This window comes from Symphalangus syndactylus, chromosome 1 (genome assembly GCF_028878055.3).
Source record: "Symphalangus syndactylus isolate Jambi chromosome 1, NHGRI_mSymSyn1-v2.1_pri, whole genome shotgun sequence".
In the NCBI taxonomy this organism is placed as follows: domain Eukaryota; kingdom Metazoa; phylum Chordata; class Mammalia; order Primates; family Hylobatidae; genus Symphalangus; species Symphalangus syndactylus.
The window spans coordinates 127,454,910-127,471,586 of NC_072423.2; the positions used below are offsets into that span (position 1 = coordinate 127,454,910).

The window sequence follows — 16,677 nt, forward strand, 5'->3', positions numbered from 1 at the left end:
AGGAGAATCTCTTGAATCCGGGAGGTGGAGGTTGCAGTGAGCCGAGATTGCACCACTGCACTCCAGCCTGGGCAACAGAGCAAGACTCTGTCTCAAAAAAAAAAAAAAAAAAAGAGGTATCAGCAAAGTAAGGTTGAAGATTGAAGATTTTATTTAGTCTACTATAAAAAGTATTTTCTGTGTATTTAAACAATGTTTTATTGTGCATTTAAATATTCTAAATCTCATTTCAGAAGGTTTTGAACCAATGATATATTTCTACTTGTGTAGATTGTTGAAGTCACTTATTTCAAATATCTGTTTACTAGGTTGAGGTGAGTCAGAATTCAGATTTTAGGTGTAGAGAAACATTTCTGAGAATGTTAAACTTTTTGCTGAATACATTTTTCTGATTAAATCTATAGTTGAGGCAAAATAGGCTATTATTTACTGTAGTGTTGCTTTTTTTTTTCTTTGACACGGAGTTTCACTCTTGTTGCCCATGCTGGAGTGCAATGGTGCAATCTCGGCTCACCGCAACCTCTGCCTCCTGGGTTCAAGCAATTCTTCTGCCTCAGCCTCCCGAGTAGCTGAGATTACAGGCATGTGCCACCATGCCTGGCTAATTTTGTATTTTTAATAGAGATGGGGTTTCTCCATGTTGGTCAGGCTGGTCTCGAACTCCTGACTTCAGGTGATCCACCCGCCTCAGCCTCCCAAAGTACTGGGAATACAAGCGTGAGCCACCGCGCCCAGCCTGTAGTGTTACTTTTTAACCCTGTACTGAGTACAGATTCAGATGTTCATATTCTTCTGAGGATGCATTTATTGTATACTATACCAGGTAGTTTATACCACATGCAGATACTACTTCATGGATGTTTTTTGGACGACATTATGTTTTGGTATTAAGCATAGTCTTTTGCTGTTACATGCGTACTTGCTAACTAAATTTTCGTTTTGTTTTGCTTTGTTCTTGTTTCAGAGAATCTTTTCCAAATGATCTTCAGTTCAATATTCTAATGAGATTTACAGTTGATCAGACCCAAACACCAAGCTTAAAGGTAAAAATTTGAGATCTTTTGAAGACATTATAAAGAATTGAAGTATTTATTAATAAAGTTATGTTGATATTTGTATTTCTGTCACATAAGAAGCTGTTCAATCAGTGGGTTTTGTTTTTATAAACTTTCAGACAGTCAAGCCAGCACTTCGGGACCAGCTTCACTCTTTTTGGAGCTCCAAGGTTTTATTGTTTTTGTTTTCATCTGCATTATTTCTTTTCTTAACTCTCTGCAGTGTTTGCATCTATATTCAACTACTAACCTTTGTAAGCCTTTTACGCATGCATATATTTGATTTCAAATGTTATTTAAATGCAATGCCAGACTGTAAGTCTTTTGGAGAAACTTAATGGTGATACACATTTGGAAGGCATCACATTATTGCCATCTAACCCTAAGCTGGTAATGCAAACTCACTCTATAAAGTCTTATCTAATTTTATGTTTGTGATTTCCCATTCCTTTTTTTTTTTTTAAGTGTCAGGCGTTTTAACAGGTATTTTGGGCAAAATATCAGTTTTGCCTATGTATTAACTAAACAAAAATTTTTAAATTTAATCTTGGTCCCTTTCTTCAATTATCCTTAACTGAAACAGTAACTTTCTTTTTTTTTCTAATGTATGCATAACATTTGGAGTTATAATTAACTTCCTCATTTGTTATATACACACATTTTTCAGTTAATGTGAAAACTAAATGGATTCCAATTTGTGATTTAAAATGATTATTAAATTTTACATAAAAGAAAAAAATGTAAAAGAATAGCTCCTGAATTCTTTGCTAAATGTTTTTTTTTTTTTTTTTAGTGAGTTTTATTAAATGAGATTAAAGTCAGGGAAATAACAAGCATATGTGCTTATACGAGTCCTACATTTTTCTGCTCTATCCTGCACGAAATATATTTCTACAAGCGTTACTGCCCAGGATTGATTTTTGCCTTAAGTTTCTGAATGCAATTGTGCCTCAGAATCACAATTATGTTTCTTATCAGGGCTGACTTTGTAAACCGAAAAGTGTCTGAGACAAGTCTCAATCAATTTAGAGGTTTAGTTTGCCAAGATCGAGGATGCATCCAGGAGAAAGAGACACAAGAAGAAAGCCTGTTCTTTCTTCCAGAGAGGGTTTTGAGGACTTTAATATTTAAAAGAGAAAGAGCCAGCTTGAGGGGAAAGAGGAACAGTCAGGCATTCATCTCGTGCTCAGTAAATCTGCATCTTACCTAAGAGAAAGTAAACACAGAGTAGAGGAAGAAGTAAAATAATGTATTTGTCTCTGGGGGATGATTTCTAGTCTCCTCGTTGTCCTCTACCTGTGAAGATAAACTGTTAATTTACATTGTCAGCATGAGGGAGACCACCTGAAGAGCTATGTAGCCTTCTCTCTTGCAGCTGTCTGTTTATGAACAAATGGGAGTCAGTTTTTTGAATGACTCAGTTCCCAAGCTTCACTTTCCTTTTGGCATAGGCCATTTTATTTTCCTTTCACAACTTACACTCAATATAATGTTGTTTTCTTAGAGCTGCTTGGGGAAAGAGATTTCATCTGTTTGATTTTGAAAAGTGACCTGCAGAAGAATAATTTACTTGATATTATTAATAGATATTTTTTAACTCATTTTATGACCAAGGCATTGTGCTAGGTGTTCCTGGGAATATAAAGCTTGTAATTTTATCATTATTAACTATAATATATAATAAACTCTAAACAGTAATAAAAGTTATGATATAGGTACCTGTAGTGGTGTTCAAGTGCTACTGAAATGTATGTAGAGTTAACTAGGTGTGGTAGTTCATGCCTATAGTCCTAGCTACTCAGGAGGTGAGGCAAGAGGATTGCATGAACCCAGGAGTTGAGGTTACAGTGAGCTCTAATCACGCCACTGCACTCCAGCCTGGGAGCCTCTTTTTTTAAGAGACAGAGTGAGACCTTGTCCATTGAAAGAGAAAGAAAGAAAAAAAGTAGAAAATGTATATAGAGATGTTTCATGGACCAGTGCAAATGAAGGTCTAAACCAGCTAAGGGTGAGGCTGTGCACAGTGGCTCACACCTGTAATCCCAGCACTTTGGGAGGCTGAGGCAGGCGGATCACTTGAGGTCAGAAGTTTGAGACCAGTGTGGCCAACATGGAGAAACCCTGTCTCTACTGAAAGTACAAAAATTAGCCAGGGGTGATGTTGGGCGCCTGTAGTCCCAGCTACTCAGGAGGCTGAGGCAGGAGAATCACTTGAACCCGGGAGGCAGAGGTTGCATTGAGCCAAAATCGTGCCACTGCACTCCAGCTTGGGAGACATAGCAAGACTTGGTCTCAAAAAAATAAATAAATAAAAATAAGGGGTTGATAGTTGAGTTCAGAGAGAATAAGTTGCAGGATACTTGAAGAGAAAGACAAAGCGAAGATTGAAATGAGATATGCACAAATTAAAATTAACTTTCCTATTGGAAAACATTATGCTGGAAACTGGAATCACCGATTGTTTCTCTAAAAGCCTAAATTATTTATAAATATGTATTTAATATAGATATAGATGTATTAGCAAATCCATGAGGGAAAATCACTTTTTGGCTGGGCACGATGGCTCACACCTGTGATCCCAGCACTTTGGGAGGCCAAGGTAGGTGGATCATCTGAGGTCAGGAGTTCATGACCAGGCTGGCCAACATGGTGAAACCACGTCTCTACTAAAAATACAAAAAGTTAGCCGGGCGTGGTGGCAGGCACCTGTAATCCCAAGTACTCGGGAGGCTGAGGCAGGAGAATCGCTTGAACCCAGGAGGCAGAGGATGCAGTGAGCCGAGTCTGCTCCACTGCCCTCTAGCCTGGATGACAGAGACTCCATCTCAAAAAAAAAAAAAAAGAAAAAGAAAATCACTTTTCAACTCTTACACCAGTGTTTAGAATAGCAGAGAAAAGTTATATTGGAGCCATACCTTATGGCAAAAATAAAACCAGCTTTCAAGTGGGTGACAGGATTAAGTATAAAAAATTTAACAGATTATAGAAAACCACATGTAACTTGAGTATCAGATCTAGAAAATTTTTTTATTGATCTTTCAGATAAATGATGGATGTTTATATAAAATTTTACATCTCTTTCAGAGTGTCATGTGATTACATGTCAAGAGGAAGCAATGGGGGAAATGGCAATACAAAGTGATTTTATTTGAATAAGTAATACTTTAAAGATAAATGTAATTTTTGCTGACCTCTTTTTCTGGGTTTCACAAACAATTAAAGAATTTCACATCCTTTAGCAGCTAGATTGTTTTTCCTTCTCTGAAAAAGAATGCATGTTTGCTGTATTAAAATCATAAACTAGATATAACCTTGTGAAATATCCTAATAAATATACATGTTCAAATGATTATATATGTATTGTGGTTATGTTGCCTATTAGTATAGTAAACACATACATTCTGTGAAACCCTTGTAAAATTTTGCATGACGATAAATTGCCAAGGCACTGCACTAATTGAATCTCACATAGTGTAAATAAATATATTCAGTTATTGATGGTGGCAAATTATAAACAAAACACATTGATGTTCATTTTTTTATTTAACATAGTCACCTTCCAGCTATTCACACTGAGAGAGGATGACATTGCTTTAGGAATTCAGAATATTGGCCAGGGAATGGTGGCTTATACCTGTAATCCCAACACTTTGGGAGGCCAAGGTGGGCAGATCACCAGAGCCCGGGAGTTTGAGACTAGCCTGGGCAACATGGCTAAACCCCATCTCTACAAAAGTTTTTTTTAATTAGCTGGACGTGGTGGTGCACGCCTGTAATCTCAGCTACTCGAGAAGCTGAGGTGGGAAGATCTCTTGAGTTGGGATGTCAAGGCTACCAGTGAGCCAAGATGACACCACTGCACTCCACCCTGGGTGACAGAATGAGACCTTATCTCAAAAAAAAAATCAGAATATTATCTGCTGTCATAATTTAATCGTGCCTGGTACGTTAAAACTAACCAGAAGTCTCTTTTCCTGTCTACTACATATTTCTGATGGCTAATAGGTCAACTTTTGGTTTTTTGCAATAAATTTATTTAAAGTTATAAATATGTCTTAATTGACAGTTAAAATTCTATATATTTATGGCATATAACATGTTTTGATATATGTATACATTGTGGAATGGCTAAATCAAGTTATTTAACATTTGTATTACCTCATAGGTGTATCTTTTTTTCTGGTAAGAATACATAAAATTCACTCTTTTATCAATTTTCAAATATGCAATGTATTGTTCTTAACTGTAGTCACCATGATGTATAGGTCTCTTTGTTGTTGTTAATTGTTTATCAAGAGAAACTATTTCTTACCCCACATATTCATAATTCATAGTTCAGAAACATAAGTCAGTTACAAACTTCTAGGTCATTCAGCCTGAAGAAATTCTGTATATTCCATAATCCCTTTGCACTCTGAAATATGCCAGCCTTTCTCATCTCCTCAAAATCTTTCATGGAATCATAATTTCTGTAGAAATCTTCATGTGCCTTCTTTCCTGGTTTAGATACAGCAAACTTATAAAGAGCTGCCACCTCCAGGGATACAATGAATGCTCCTACAATATGAAATTGCAGACACTTGGCCAGAAGGCCATGCATCTGAGGTTTAATCATAGTACCAGGAGTCATAGTAGTTACTGTCCTTGATAGCTATGTCATCCTCTATACCAACATCTTCCTGGCTGATGGAGAAATCAAATCTCTTAAACTTCTTCCTCCTGTCTAACTGAAATGTGCCCTTTGACCAACATCTCTCCAGTCCCCTACCCTCTGGTAACCTCCATTTTACTCTCTGTTTCTATAAATTTGACTTTTTTTTGTTTTCTTGTTTTTTTTTTTTTTTTTTGAGATGGAGTCTCGCTCTGTCGCCCAGGCTGGAGTGCAGTGGCGCAATCTCGGCTCACTGCAAGCTCCGCCTCCCGGGTTCACGCCATTCTCCTGCCTCAGCCTCTCCGAGTAGCTGGGACTACAGGCGCCTGCCACCACGCCCGGCTAATTTTTTGTATTTTTTAGTAGAGTCAGGGTTTCACCGTGGTCTCGATCTCCTGACCTCGTGATCCGCCTGCCTCGGCCTCCCAAAGTGCTGGGATTACAAGCATGAGCCACCGGGCCCGGCCTAAATTTGACTTTTTACATGCTGCATGTAAATGAGATCATACAGTATTTGTCTTTCTATGTCTGGCTTATTTCACTTAACGTATTGTCCTCCAGGTTCATCTTCGTTATCACAAATGACAGGATTTCCTTCTTTGTAAGGCTGAATAGTATTCCATTGTTTATATATACCACATTTTCTTTATCTTTTCGACCATTGATAGACACTTAGGTTGATTACATTGTTTTTTTTTTTTGTTTGTTTTTTTTTTTTTTTTTTTTTTGAGACAGTTTCGCTCCTGTTGCTCAGGCTGGAGTGCAGTGGTGCAACCTCGGTTCACTGCAACTCCACCTACCAGGTTTAAGCGATTCTCCTGCTTCAGCCTCCCGAGTAGCTGGAATTACAGGCGTCCACCACCACGCCTGGCTAATTTTTGTATGTTTAGTATAGATGGGGTTTAACTACATTGGCCCCGGCTGGCCTTGACTTCCTGACATCAGGTGATCCACCCACCTCGGCCTCCCAAAATGCTGGGATTACAGGCGTGAGCCACTGCGCCTGGCCGATTCCATATCTTGGTATTATGAGTAATGCTGCAGTGAACATGGGAGTGCAGATGTCACTTCTACATTCTGATTTCATATCCTTTGGGTATATACCCACTAGTGGAATGCTGGATCATATGGCAGTTCTGTTTTTAATTATTTGAGGAACCTCCATATTATTTTCCATAATGGCAGTATTAATTTACATTTCCACCAGCATTGTGGAAGAGTTTCTTTTTCTCCGCATCATCACCAACACGTATCTTTCATCTTTTTGATAACAGTCATTCTAACAGGTGTGAGGTGAATATCTCAAATGTGGTTTTAGTTTGCCTTTCCCTGATGAATACTGATATTGATCATTTTTCCATATACCTGTTGGCCATTTGTATGTCTCTGAGAAATGTCTATTCGGATCCTTTGCCCATTTTCTAAACAGTTTATTTGTTTTCTTGCTATTGAGTCATGTGAGTTTCTTACATATTTTGAATGTTAACCACTTATCAGATGTATGGTTTACAGTACAATATTTTCTCCCATTTTGTAGTTGTCTCTTCACTCTGTTGATTGTTTCCTTTGCTATGCAGAAGCTTTTTAGTTTGATGTAATCTCATTTGTCTATTTTTGCTTTTGTTGACTGTGTAAAGTTATAAATACTTCTTAAAATTCATTATGAAAGAAAAATGTAATTGTATCTCTTCTTTTTTTTAACTGGAAGTAGGAAGGGAAAAATGTACAAGTGTCAGAACCTTATTTTAATATTTTACTTCCTGTGAATTTATTCAGTATGGCACTTGCCAGAGACCTTATTTCACCTGAGTGACAAAAATGACATTAAAATCGATAGTAAGGGAAGAAAAAAATAGAAAAACATATTACCTTAAAATTTGACAATTTTTTCTCAAGTTTCAATCACACATTTAAACCTTCCTTATTCTAAGTCAGCAAATTCGCATTGAATATGTGTTTAGCATCCTTGCTGTATCCAAGGACTGTGTACTATGTCATGTGCTGTTTCTTAAGTGCACAGGTACAACATGGTGACTATAGTTAATAACAATGTATTGTATACTTGAAAATTGCTAATGAGGGGATGTGGAATGAGGAGATGCAGGTCAAAGTATACAAAGTTGCAGATCCATAGGATGAGTAAGTCTAGAGATGTAACAGACAACATGAAGACCATAGTTCATAATACTGTGTTATATTTGGGATTTTTGCTGAAAGAGTAGATTTTAGGTGCTCTTGCTACACACACAAAAGGGGCAACTGAGATGATGGATTCATCGATTTGCTTGACTATAAGAAACGTTTCACTATGTATATGGGTATCAAAACTTGCACACATTAAATATATAAAACTTTAAAATTGAATTTATAAAAAGAGAATTATAGATTTTAAGTGTTCTCACCACAAAAAATAAGTATATGAGGCATATGTTAATTAGCTCAATTATAACCATTCCACAAATATACATATTTCAAACATCTGCTTTCCATGCACCTACACATCAAGAATTACTGGGAGAATAGGCCGGGCACGGTGGCTCACGCCTGTAATCCCAACACTTCGGGAGACCGAGACAGGCGGATCATGAGGTCAGGAGTTCGAGACCAGCATGGCCAACATGGTGAAACCTCGTCTCTACTAAAAACATAAAAATTAGCTGGGTGTAGTGGCGGGCACCTGTAATTCCGGCTGCTTGGGAGGCTGAGGCAGGAGAGCCGTTTGAACCCAGGAGACGGAGGTTTCATTGAGCCAAGATCGCACCATTATACTCCAGCCTGGGCGACAGGGTGAGATTCTGTCTCAAAAAAAAAAAAAAAAAAAAAATTATAAACCCACGCATAACATTTTATCCACATAAGTGTTGTCTTTTCTTCAGTGGTACTCATTTTTGTGACAGTTCTTTTGGAAGGCGTTTCTAACAACTGGTGGACTCATTAAGGAACCTCATCTCATTGTGTGAGTCTCTGTTTGACCAAAAAAAAAACTATATTGCCCACCTTGATTGCTACCTTGATTTGCCATACCTTATTTCCAAAACACTTTGGTTCATTTTCCCAAAAACAAAATTACAGAGTTAATAAAGACTAGCTCCCTGTGAGGCTAGCCAAGAGTCAGCCGTAAGCTCTGAGGGCTGATTTAAGGAAATGTTTATAATCTTGTCAAGATAGTCTTCAGCAGTTGTTCAAACTTGGGGAATGAAACACCTGGGACCTCAAAGTTCTGATTATGTGTGAAAAACAAAAATCATCAACACTGTCATATACTTGTACCTCAGGTAGGTAGGTGATTGTAGTATTAATCACCTGGCTGGGCATGATGTCTCATGCCTGTACTCCCAGCCCTTTGGGAGGCCGAGGTGGGAGGATTGCTTGAGGCCAGGAGCTCAAGACCAACCTGGCCAACATAGGAAGACCCTATCTGTATATAAAAAAAAAAATCATCATCATCACCTGATTATTTTTGAAATGTTCTCTAGTGTCTCACAATAACCATCTTTCTGTCCTTTCTCTTTCTGCTTTCCTCTGCAGGTGAAGGTTGCTATCCTTAAATACATAGAAACTCTGGCCAAACAGATGGATCCAGGAGATTTTATAAATTCCAGTGAAACTCGCCTAGCAGTGTCTCGGGTCATCACTTGGACAACAGAACCCAAAAGTTCTGATGTTCGGAAGGTATGTTTTAATATGAGGTTTAGAAGATAAATTGGGAAAGCAAGTCAATTATTATGGATTGCCAGTGAAGGCAGCTAATATTTTCAGGACCTTAGCAATTAGCAGTGAGTTATGAAGAGCTTTTTAAAAAATCTTTAAAATTGTTTCAGATTTTATCCAATTAATGTGAGCATAATTTTCAAACCTAGAATCAAAAGTAGCTGCCTTTACCACAATCCTCCCTCTAATTTTATAACCATTCAGAATATTTCAAATCATTCCCCTTGCATTTACCTATACATTTCAAATGAGAGCTTACACTATTATTTGATTTATCAATTTTTAGACTTTTTTTTATCTATTGATGAATGTAGACATTAGGTATATCCATCTATCTTGGTAAGTGAGGACTTAGCTTTCTCATACTTTCTGTATCCTTTCTAAGGTATTCATAAACTACTTATGAATCAATTACTAGTTATCAATAGAAAAGATTTACATTTGACTGTTGCAGGTATTCACTTCCATACCAAGTGATTTGCGACTGCTTTCTTTATTATAGAAACGTTATTTGTCCTGGAGTTGATAATTTGCCTTGCTTTTTCATTTGCCTACTTTTTTTTTTAAGTATCATAATATTTTCAACATCTCTGCTACATGTGTATGGCTATTATTTTTCATATGCGCAAAAGCATAGATTATTATTTTATTTTCTAGAGAGCTCCTTCCTAGACATTCTGTTGTTTTCTCCAGTTTTGACATATTTCTCCCCAGGCCTGCTGCACACACGTCTCCCTGCAGTTTCTCTTGAGCATCTTCCTGAGACTTACCTTCATCCCTGTTTACTTCTTCTATCTTTTTGTTTTGGGGGACACAGTCTCGCTTTTTCACCCAGGCTGGAGCACAGTGGCATGATACTGGCTCAGTGCAACCTCCACCTTCCAATTCAAGTGATTCTCATGCCTTGGCCTCCCGAGTAGCTGGGGTTACAGGCACCCACCACCACACCCAGCTAATTTTTGTATTTTTGGGGTTTCACCACATTGGACCAAGCTGGTCTCAAACTCCTGTCCTCAAGTGATCTGCTCACCTCGGCCTCCCAAAGTGCTGAGATTACAGATGTGAGCCACTGCACCCAGCCTGTTTCTTGCATCTTATATTTACTTTCTTTTCTGGTGAATCATTTCCATCAACATTTGCTGCAAAAGGAGTACACATAGGCCAGACGCAGTGGCTCACACCTGTAATCTCAACACTGGTAGGCTGAGGCAGGTGGATTGTCTGACCTCAGGAGCTTGAGACCAGCCTGAGCAACATGGCAAAACCTGTCTCTGCTAAAAATAAAAAAATTGGGTGCAGTGGCATGCACCTGTAGCCCCAGCTACCTGGGAGGCTAAGGTAGGAGGATCACTTGAGCCCAGGAGGTCGAGGATGCAGTGAGACAAGATTGTGCCACTGCACTCCAGCCTGGGTGAGAGAGTGAGATCTTATCTTAAAAAAAAAAGAAAAAAGTACACGGAATATACATTTTTTGTGATCTTTATTTCCAGTGATGAGCACTGCACCTAACAACAGCAGAATATTCTTCTCAACTAGACTTGGGACATTCTGCATGCTAGGCTGTGAAACAAACCTCAATAGATTAAAATGATAGAATGAATACACAGTATGTTCTCTGACCACAATAGAATGAAATTAGAGTCAATAATAGAAAGGAATTTAGAAAACCCACAAACAGCTCACTCTTAAATAATCAGTGGGCCGAAGAGGGAATCAAAAGAGAAATAAGAAAATACACTAAGAAGGGTTAATATCCAGAATCTACAATGAACTCAAACAAATTTACAAGAAAAAAACAACCCCATCAAAAAGTGGGCGAAGGACATGAACAGACACTTCTCAAAAGAAGACATTTATGCAGCCAAAAAACACATGAAAAAATGCTCATCATCACTGGCCATCAGAGAAATGCAAATCAAAACCACAATGAGATACCATCTTACACCAGTTAGAATGGCGATCATTAAAAAGGAAACAACAGGTGCTGGAGAGGATGTGGAGAAATAGGAACACTTTTACACTGTTGGTGAGACTGTAAACTAGTTCAACCATTGTGGAAGTCAGTGTGGCGATTCCTCAGGGATCTAGAACTAGAAATACCATTTGACCCAGCCATCCCATTACTGGGTATATACCCAAAGGACTATAAATCATGCTGCTATAAAGACACATGCACACATATGTTTATTGCAGCACTATTCACAATAGCAAAGAGTTGGAACCAACCCAAATGTCCAACAACGATAGACTGGATTAAGAAAATGTGGCACGTATACACCATGGAATACTATGCAGCCATAAAAAAAGATGAGTTCATGTCCTTTGTAGGGACATGGGTGAAACTGGAAACCATCATTCTCAGTAAACTATCGCAAGGACAAAAAACCAAACACTGCATGTTCTCACTCATAGGTGGGAATTGAACAATGAGAACACATGGACACAGGAAGGGGAACATCACACTCCGGGGACTGTTGTGGGGTGGGGGGAGTGGGAAGGGACAGCATTAGGAGGTATGCCTAATGCTAAATGGCGAGTTAATGGGTGCAGCAAATCAACATGGCACATGGATACATATGTAACAAACCTGCACATTGTGCACATGTACCCTAAAACTTAAAGTATAATAAAAAAAAAAAAGAATTACTAATGCTCAGCTGCATGTACACCAGTATATAAAAGCAGAGGTCAATACAATGATCAAAAATGGAAATTTACTGGTTATTAATATTTAAGTAAAGCTATGCCTCATGTCTTTAAATTTAACATATTACTAAAACAAAACCATACAATGAATTTTCTCCATGAAGAATTGAGTCCACCATGTGTCCAATATTTCCATAAATGTTCTTAGTTTCTTTCACTGCTCTTGAATGGACCTCGTATCTCTTAAGTTCATCTAAAGTATCAACTTAATAAAACTTTTTCTTTACCATACTTCTTATGGAACAAAAAAAAAAAAAATTGAGATGAATGAAAATGAAGACATGGCATACCAAAATGTATGGGATAAAGCTCAAGCAGTGCTTCTAAGGAAATTTATAGCTGTTAATGCCTGCAATAAGAAGAAAGCTCTCAAATCAGTAATCCAATTCAACACCGTAAGACACTGGAAAAAGAAAAGCATACTAAACCTGAAGACATCAAAAGGAAGGATGTAATCAAGATTAAAGCAAAAGTTAACGATATAGAGACTGGGAAAACCAGTGAAATCAAAAGCTGGTTCTTTGGAAAGATCAACAAAATTGACAAACCTTTAGCTAAACATATCAGGGTAAAAAGAGAAAACATTCAAATTACTGGAATTACAAATGTGCTTGGTGTGGTGGCACACACCTGTAATCCCAAGGTGGGAGGATCACTTGAGGCTGGGAGTCTGAGACCAGCCTGGGCAATATGACAAGACCTCATCTATGCAAAAAAAAAAATTCAAAATTAGGTGGGTATGGTGGTGCATGCCTGTAATCCCAGATACTCAAGAGACTGAAGCAGGAAGATCACTAGAGCCAAGGAGTTCAAGGGTGCAGTGAGCTATGATCGTGCTGCTGCACTCCAGCCTGGATGATAGTGAGACTCCCAACTGTCAAAAAAAAAAAAAATCAAAAAAAAAAAAGAAAAGAAATGAAAAGAAACCGTAATCGTTACCTATTGTAGTAGGAAATCACTAGAAAATGTCTCAAGCTGATAGTGAAGAAATAATTGTATAAGCTTGTCAATCCTGTCGGTAAAAACAAGTATTACAAAAGGGAACTCTGGAGAGCTGAAAAAGGGAATTAAGATTTATAAAACGATGGCCGGGCACAGTGGCTCACGCCTGTAATTCCAGCACTTTGGGAAGCCGAGGCAGGTGGATCATGAGGTCAGGAGATTGAGACCATCCTGGCTAACACGGTGAAACCCTGTCTCTACTAAAAATACGAAAAATTAGCCGGGTGTGGTGGCACGCGCCTGCAGTCCCAGCTACTCAGGAGGCTGAGGCAGGAGAATAGCTTGAACCCGGGAGGCAGAGGTTGCAGTGAGCCGAGATTGCGCCACTGCACTCCAGCCTGGGCAACACAGTGAGACTCTGTCTCAAAAAAATAAAAATAAAAAAATTATAAAACATTTTCTAAAACTTTTTTCTAAATCTGTATGTATTTGATATAAAAACTTATAAATTATTTTAACATAACTACTGAGCTTATAAAAAAACTTAGATGAAATGGACAAATTCCTAGAAAGATACAAACTACCAAAACTGACTCAAGAAGAAATAGATAGCATGAATAGAACTATGACAGGAAATTGATCTAGTATTCAAAAGCTATGCACAAGCCAGGCACGGTGGCTCACACCTGTAATCCCAGCACTTTAGGAGGCTGAGGCAGGTGGATTGCCTGAGCCCAGAAGAGACCAGCCTGGGTAACATGGTGAAACCCTGTCTATACAAAAATTAATTGAGTGTAGTGGCATACACCTGTAGTCCTAGCTACTCAGGAGGCTGAGGTAGGAGGATCATTTGAGTCTGGGAGGTCGACGCTGCAGTGAACTGTGATCACACCACTGCACTCCAGCCTGAGTGACAGAGCAGCACCCCATCTCAAAAAAAAAAAAAAAAAAAAATACATAAAATAAAACTGCACAAAGAAAAGCCCAGGCTCAGATGGCTTCATTGGTGGTAAATTCCACCAAACAATTAATATCAATTCTTCACACATTCTTCCAAACAAACAGAAGAGGAAGGAACACTTCCCAGTTTATTCTATGAGACCAGTTTTATTCTGATACCAAAACTAGACAGAGACATTGCACATCAAAAAAACACTACAGACCAGCATCTCTTTATGAATATGAATGCCTTAATCTTCAACAAAATGCTGGCAAGCCAAATTTAGCAACATATATAAAAGAATTATATACTATGACTCTATTAGTTCGTTTTCACGCTGCTGATAAAGACATACTTGAGAATAGGCAATTTACAAAATAAAGGTTTAATTGGACTTAGTTTCATGTGGCTCGGGAAGCCTCACAATCATGGCAGAAGTCAAGGAGGAGCAAATAATGTCTTACATGGATGTCAGCAGGCAAAGAGAGGGAGAATGAGCCAAGTGAAATGGGTTTCCCCTTATGAAATCATCAGATCTCGTGAGACTTATTCACTACCACAAGAACAGTGTGGCAGAAACCACCCCCATGATTCAATTATCTCCCACCGGGTCTCTCCAACACGTGGGAATTATGGGACTATAATTCAAGATGAGATTTGGGTGGGGACACAGAGCCAAACCATATCAATGACCAAGAGGGATTTATCCCAGGAATGTAAGGTTAGAGTAACATCCAAAAATCTATTAATGTAATAAACCATATCAATAGTAAAAATACAAAAACCACATAATCATCTCAATAGACACAGGAAAATAAAACACTTAAAACAGGAATAAATCTTCATGAACTCCAATTTGGCAGTGGATTCTTAGATATGGTATCAGAAGCTTAGGAAACAAATGGAAAAACAGATAAGTTGGATTTCATCAAAATTTAAATTTTGCAATATTCCAAGAACAAGAATACTGATGTGACTGTAGAAATTATTGGCACATTTTTAAGTCACAGAGTAATATGATTTATGTTTTTAAAGATTATGCTGTCTGATGTGACAAAAATGGACTAGTATAAGGGAGAAGAAAGAAGAAAAGGTTAGAGCTGATGTTGAAAGGAACCTAAGTCCTCATCTATTGTAGGAAATCACTAGAAAATGTCTCAACTGATAAATGAAATAATTTTATAAGCCTATGAATCCTAACTATCATTAAAAACAAGCATTACAAAAGGGAACTCTGGAGAGCTGAACAATGGAATTAAGATTTATAAAACCTTTTCTAAAACTGGTTTTTTAAAATCTGTATATATATATTACTTTGATAGACTTCGAAAATTATTTTAAAAGAAATATGAAATATATCTAGTGAAACAAATGTGACATTAAGAAATTTAAAGCCACAAGAAAGGAAGGATATGATCAAAATATACTAACTCTATAGTATTTTAAGTCATGTGGTGTTAGTACAGAAATAGACAAATAGATCAATGGAACATGAAGGAAGGTCCAGAGACACTTAGGTTTATATAGGAGATTAGTTCATTATACAGGTGTCACTTCAAGTCATGAGGAAAGGATATACTCATTGGTAAATGGTTTGGGAGCAGTTGGGATATCTGTCCCTACAGGGGAAATAAAGCTGAATCTCCAAACCAAAGTAAACTAGATGGAATAAAGTATATATTAACAAGCACTAGTTCATTTGCTCAAGTTTACCTGTGGTCCATTCAATGTGGTGGTTCCAAAAAAAGTATGAGATCATAACTTTTGTTTTCAAACTGCAAATATTAATAGCTTTATTTAAGCACTATTAACATGTTAGATACCCAGAGTATATACCCACACAACTTATACTTTTTTGTTTTTAACAAAATGTGCTCATATTATAACACTCTTTTTTTTTTTCCTTTTAAGTCTCTGTCTCCCAGGCTGGAGTGCAGTGGCATGATTTCCGCTCACTGCAACTTCGCCTCCCAGGTTCCAGAGATCCTCTGGCCTCAGCCTCCCAAGTAGCTGGGATTACAAGCACACAGCACCACACCCGGCTAATTTTTGTATTTTTAGTAGAGACGGGGTTTCATCATGTTAGCCAGACTGGTCTCGAACTCCTGACCTCAAGTGATCCACCTGCCTTTGCCTCCCAAAGTGCAGTGTGAGCCACTGCACTTGGCCTGTTACAGCAGTCTTATAGTTTTTCTTCAGCAGTATATAATAGACCTTTCTCAATTTCTACATTGAGAGCTATATCATCTTCCAGGATTGTGTTGTATAGTATTCCATTGTTCCAATGTAACATAGTTTAACCATTCCCCCTAGTGTTGTATATTCAGGTGTATTTTTCATAGAGTGGGTTCAGAAAGGTCCAAAATGAAGTGTGCAGATTTGGATACAAGACATGTGATCATAAATGATTTGAGTTTCTCTCTCCTTAATTAAGTCTCTATATAATTTGAATTTCAAAGTTTGTCTTTTAGTAATGCAGTTGATTACTTCAGAAGCAGAAAATAATTGTATAACTTTTCTTAACTGATCTGAGTAAGCTTTATTTTGTTCCCATTTCCACAGAACAGACTTACTTTAGCTTCAAACTGTAGTTGTTAGGTTAACTGCTTGTGAGAAGATTCGATATTATTTCTCCTTGTAATCGTTTATTAGGAAAACTAAAATACTGTAGC

General features: G+C 37.8%; 1 protein-coding gene across 50 annotated transcripts in view; it reads left to right on the forward strand.

The window, feature by feature from the left end:
• CLASP2 (cytoplasmic linker associated protein 2) overlaps positions 1-16,677 on the forward strand; it is a 223,721-nt gene that overhangs the window by 155,141 nt on the left and 51,903 nt on the right. For 44 of the 50 annotated variants that reach the window (XM_055284306.2, XM_063612518.1, XM_063612529.1 and 41 more), the window contains 2 exons: positions 965-1,043; positions 9,235-9,378. In XM_055284306.2, coding sequence (XP_055140281.1) covers positions 965-1,043; positions 9,235-9,378 — 223 coding nt within the window. Of the gene's footprint in view, positions 1-964; positions 1,044-1,174; positions 1,226-9,234; positions 9,379-16,677 lie in introns of all 50 variants that reach the window. The other 6 variants (XM_055284138.2, XM_055284144.2, XM_055284151.2 and 3 more) reach the window with 1 other exon arrangement.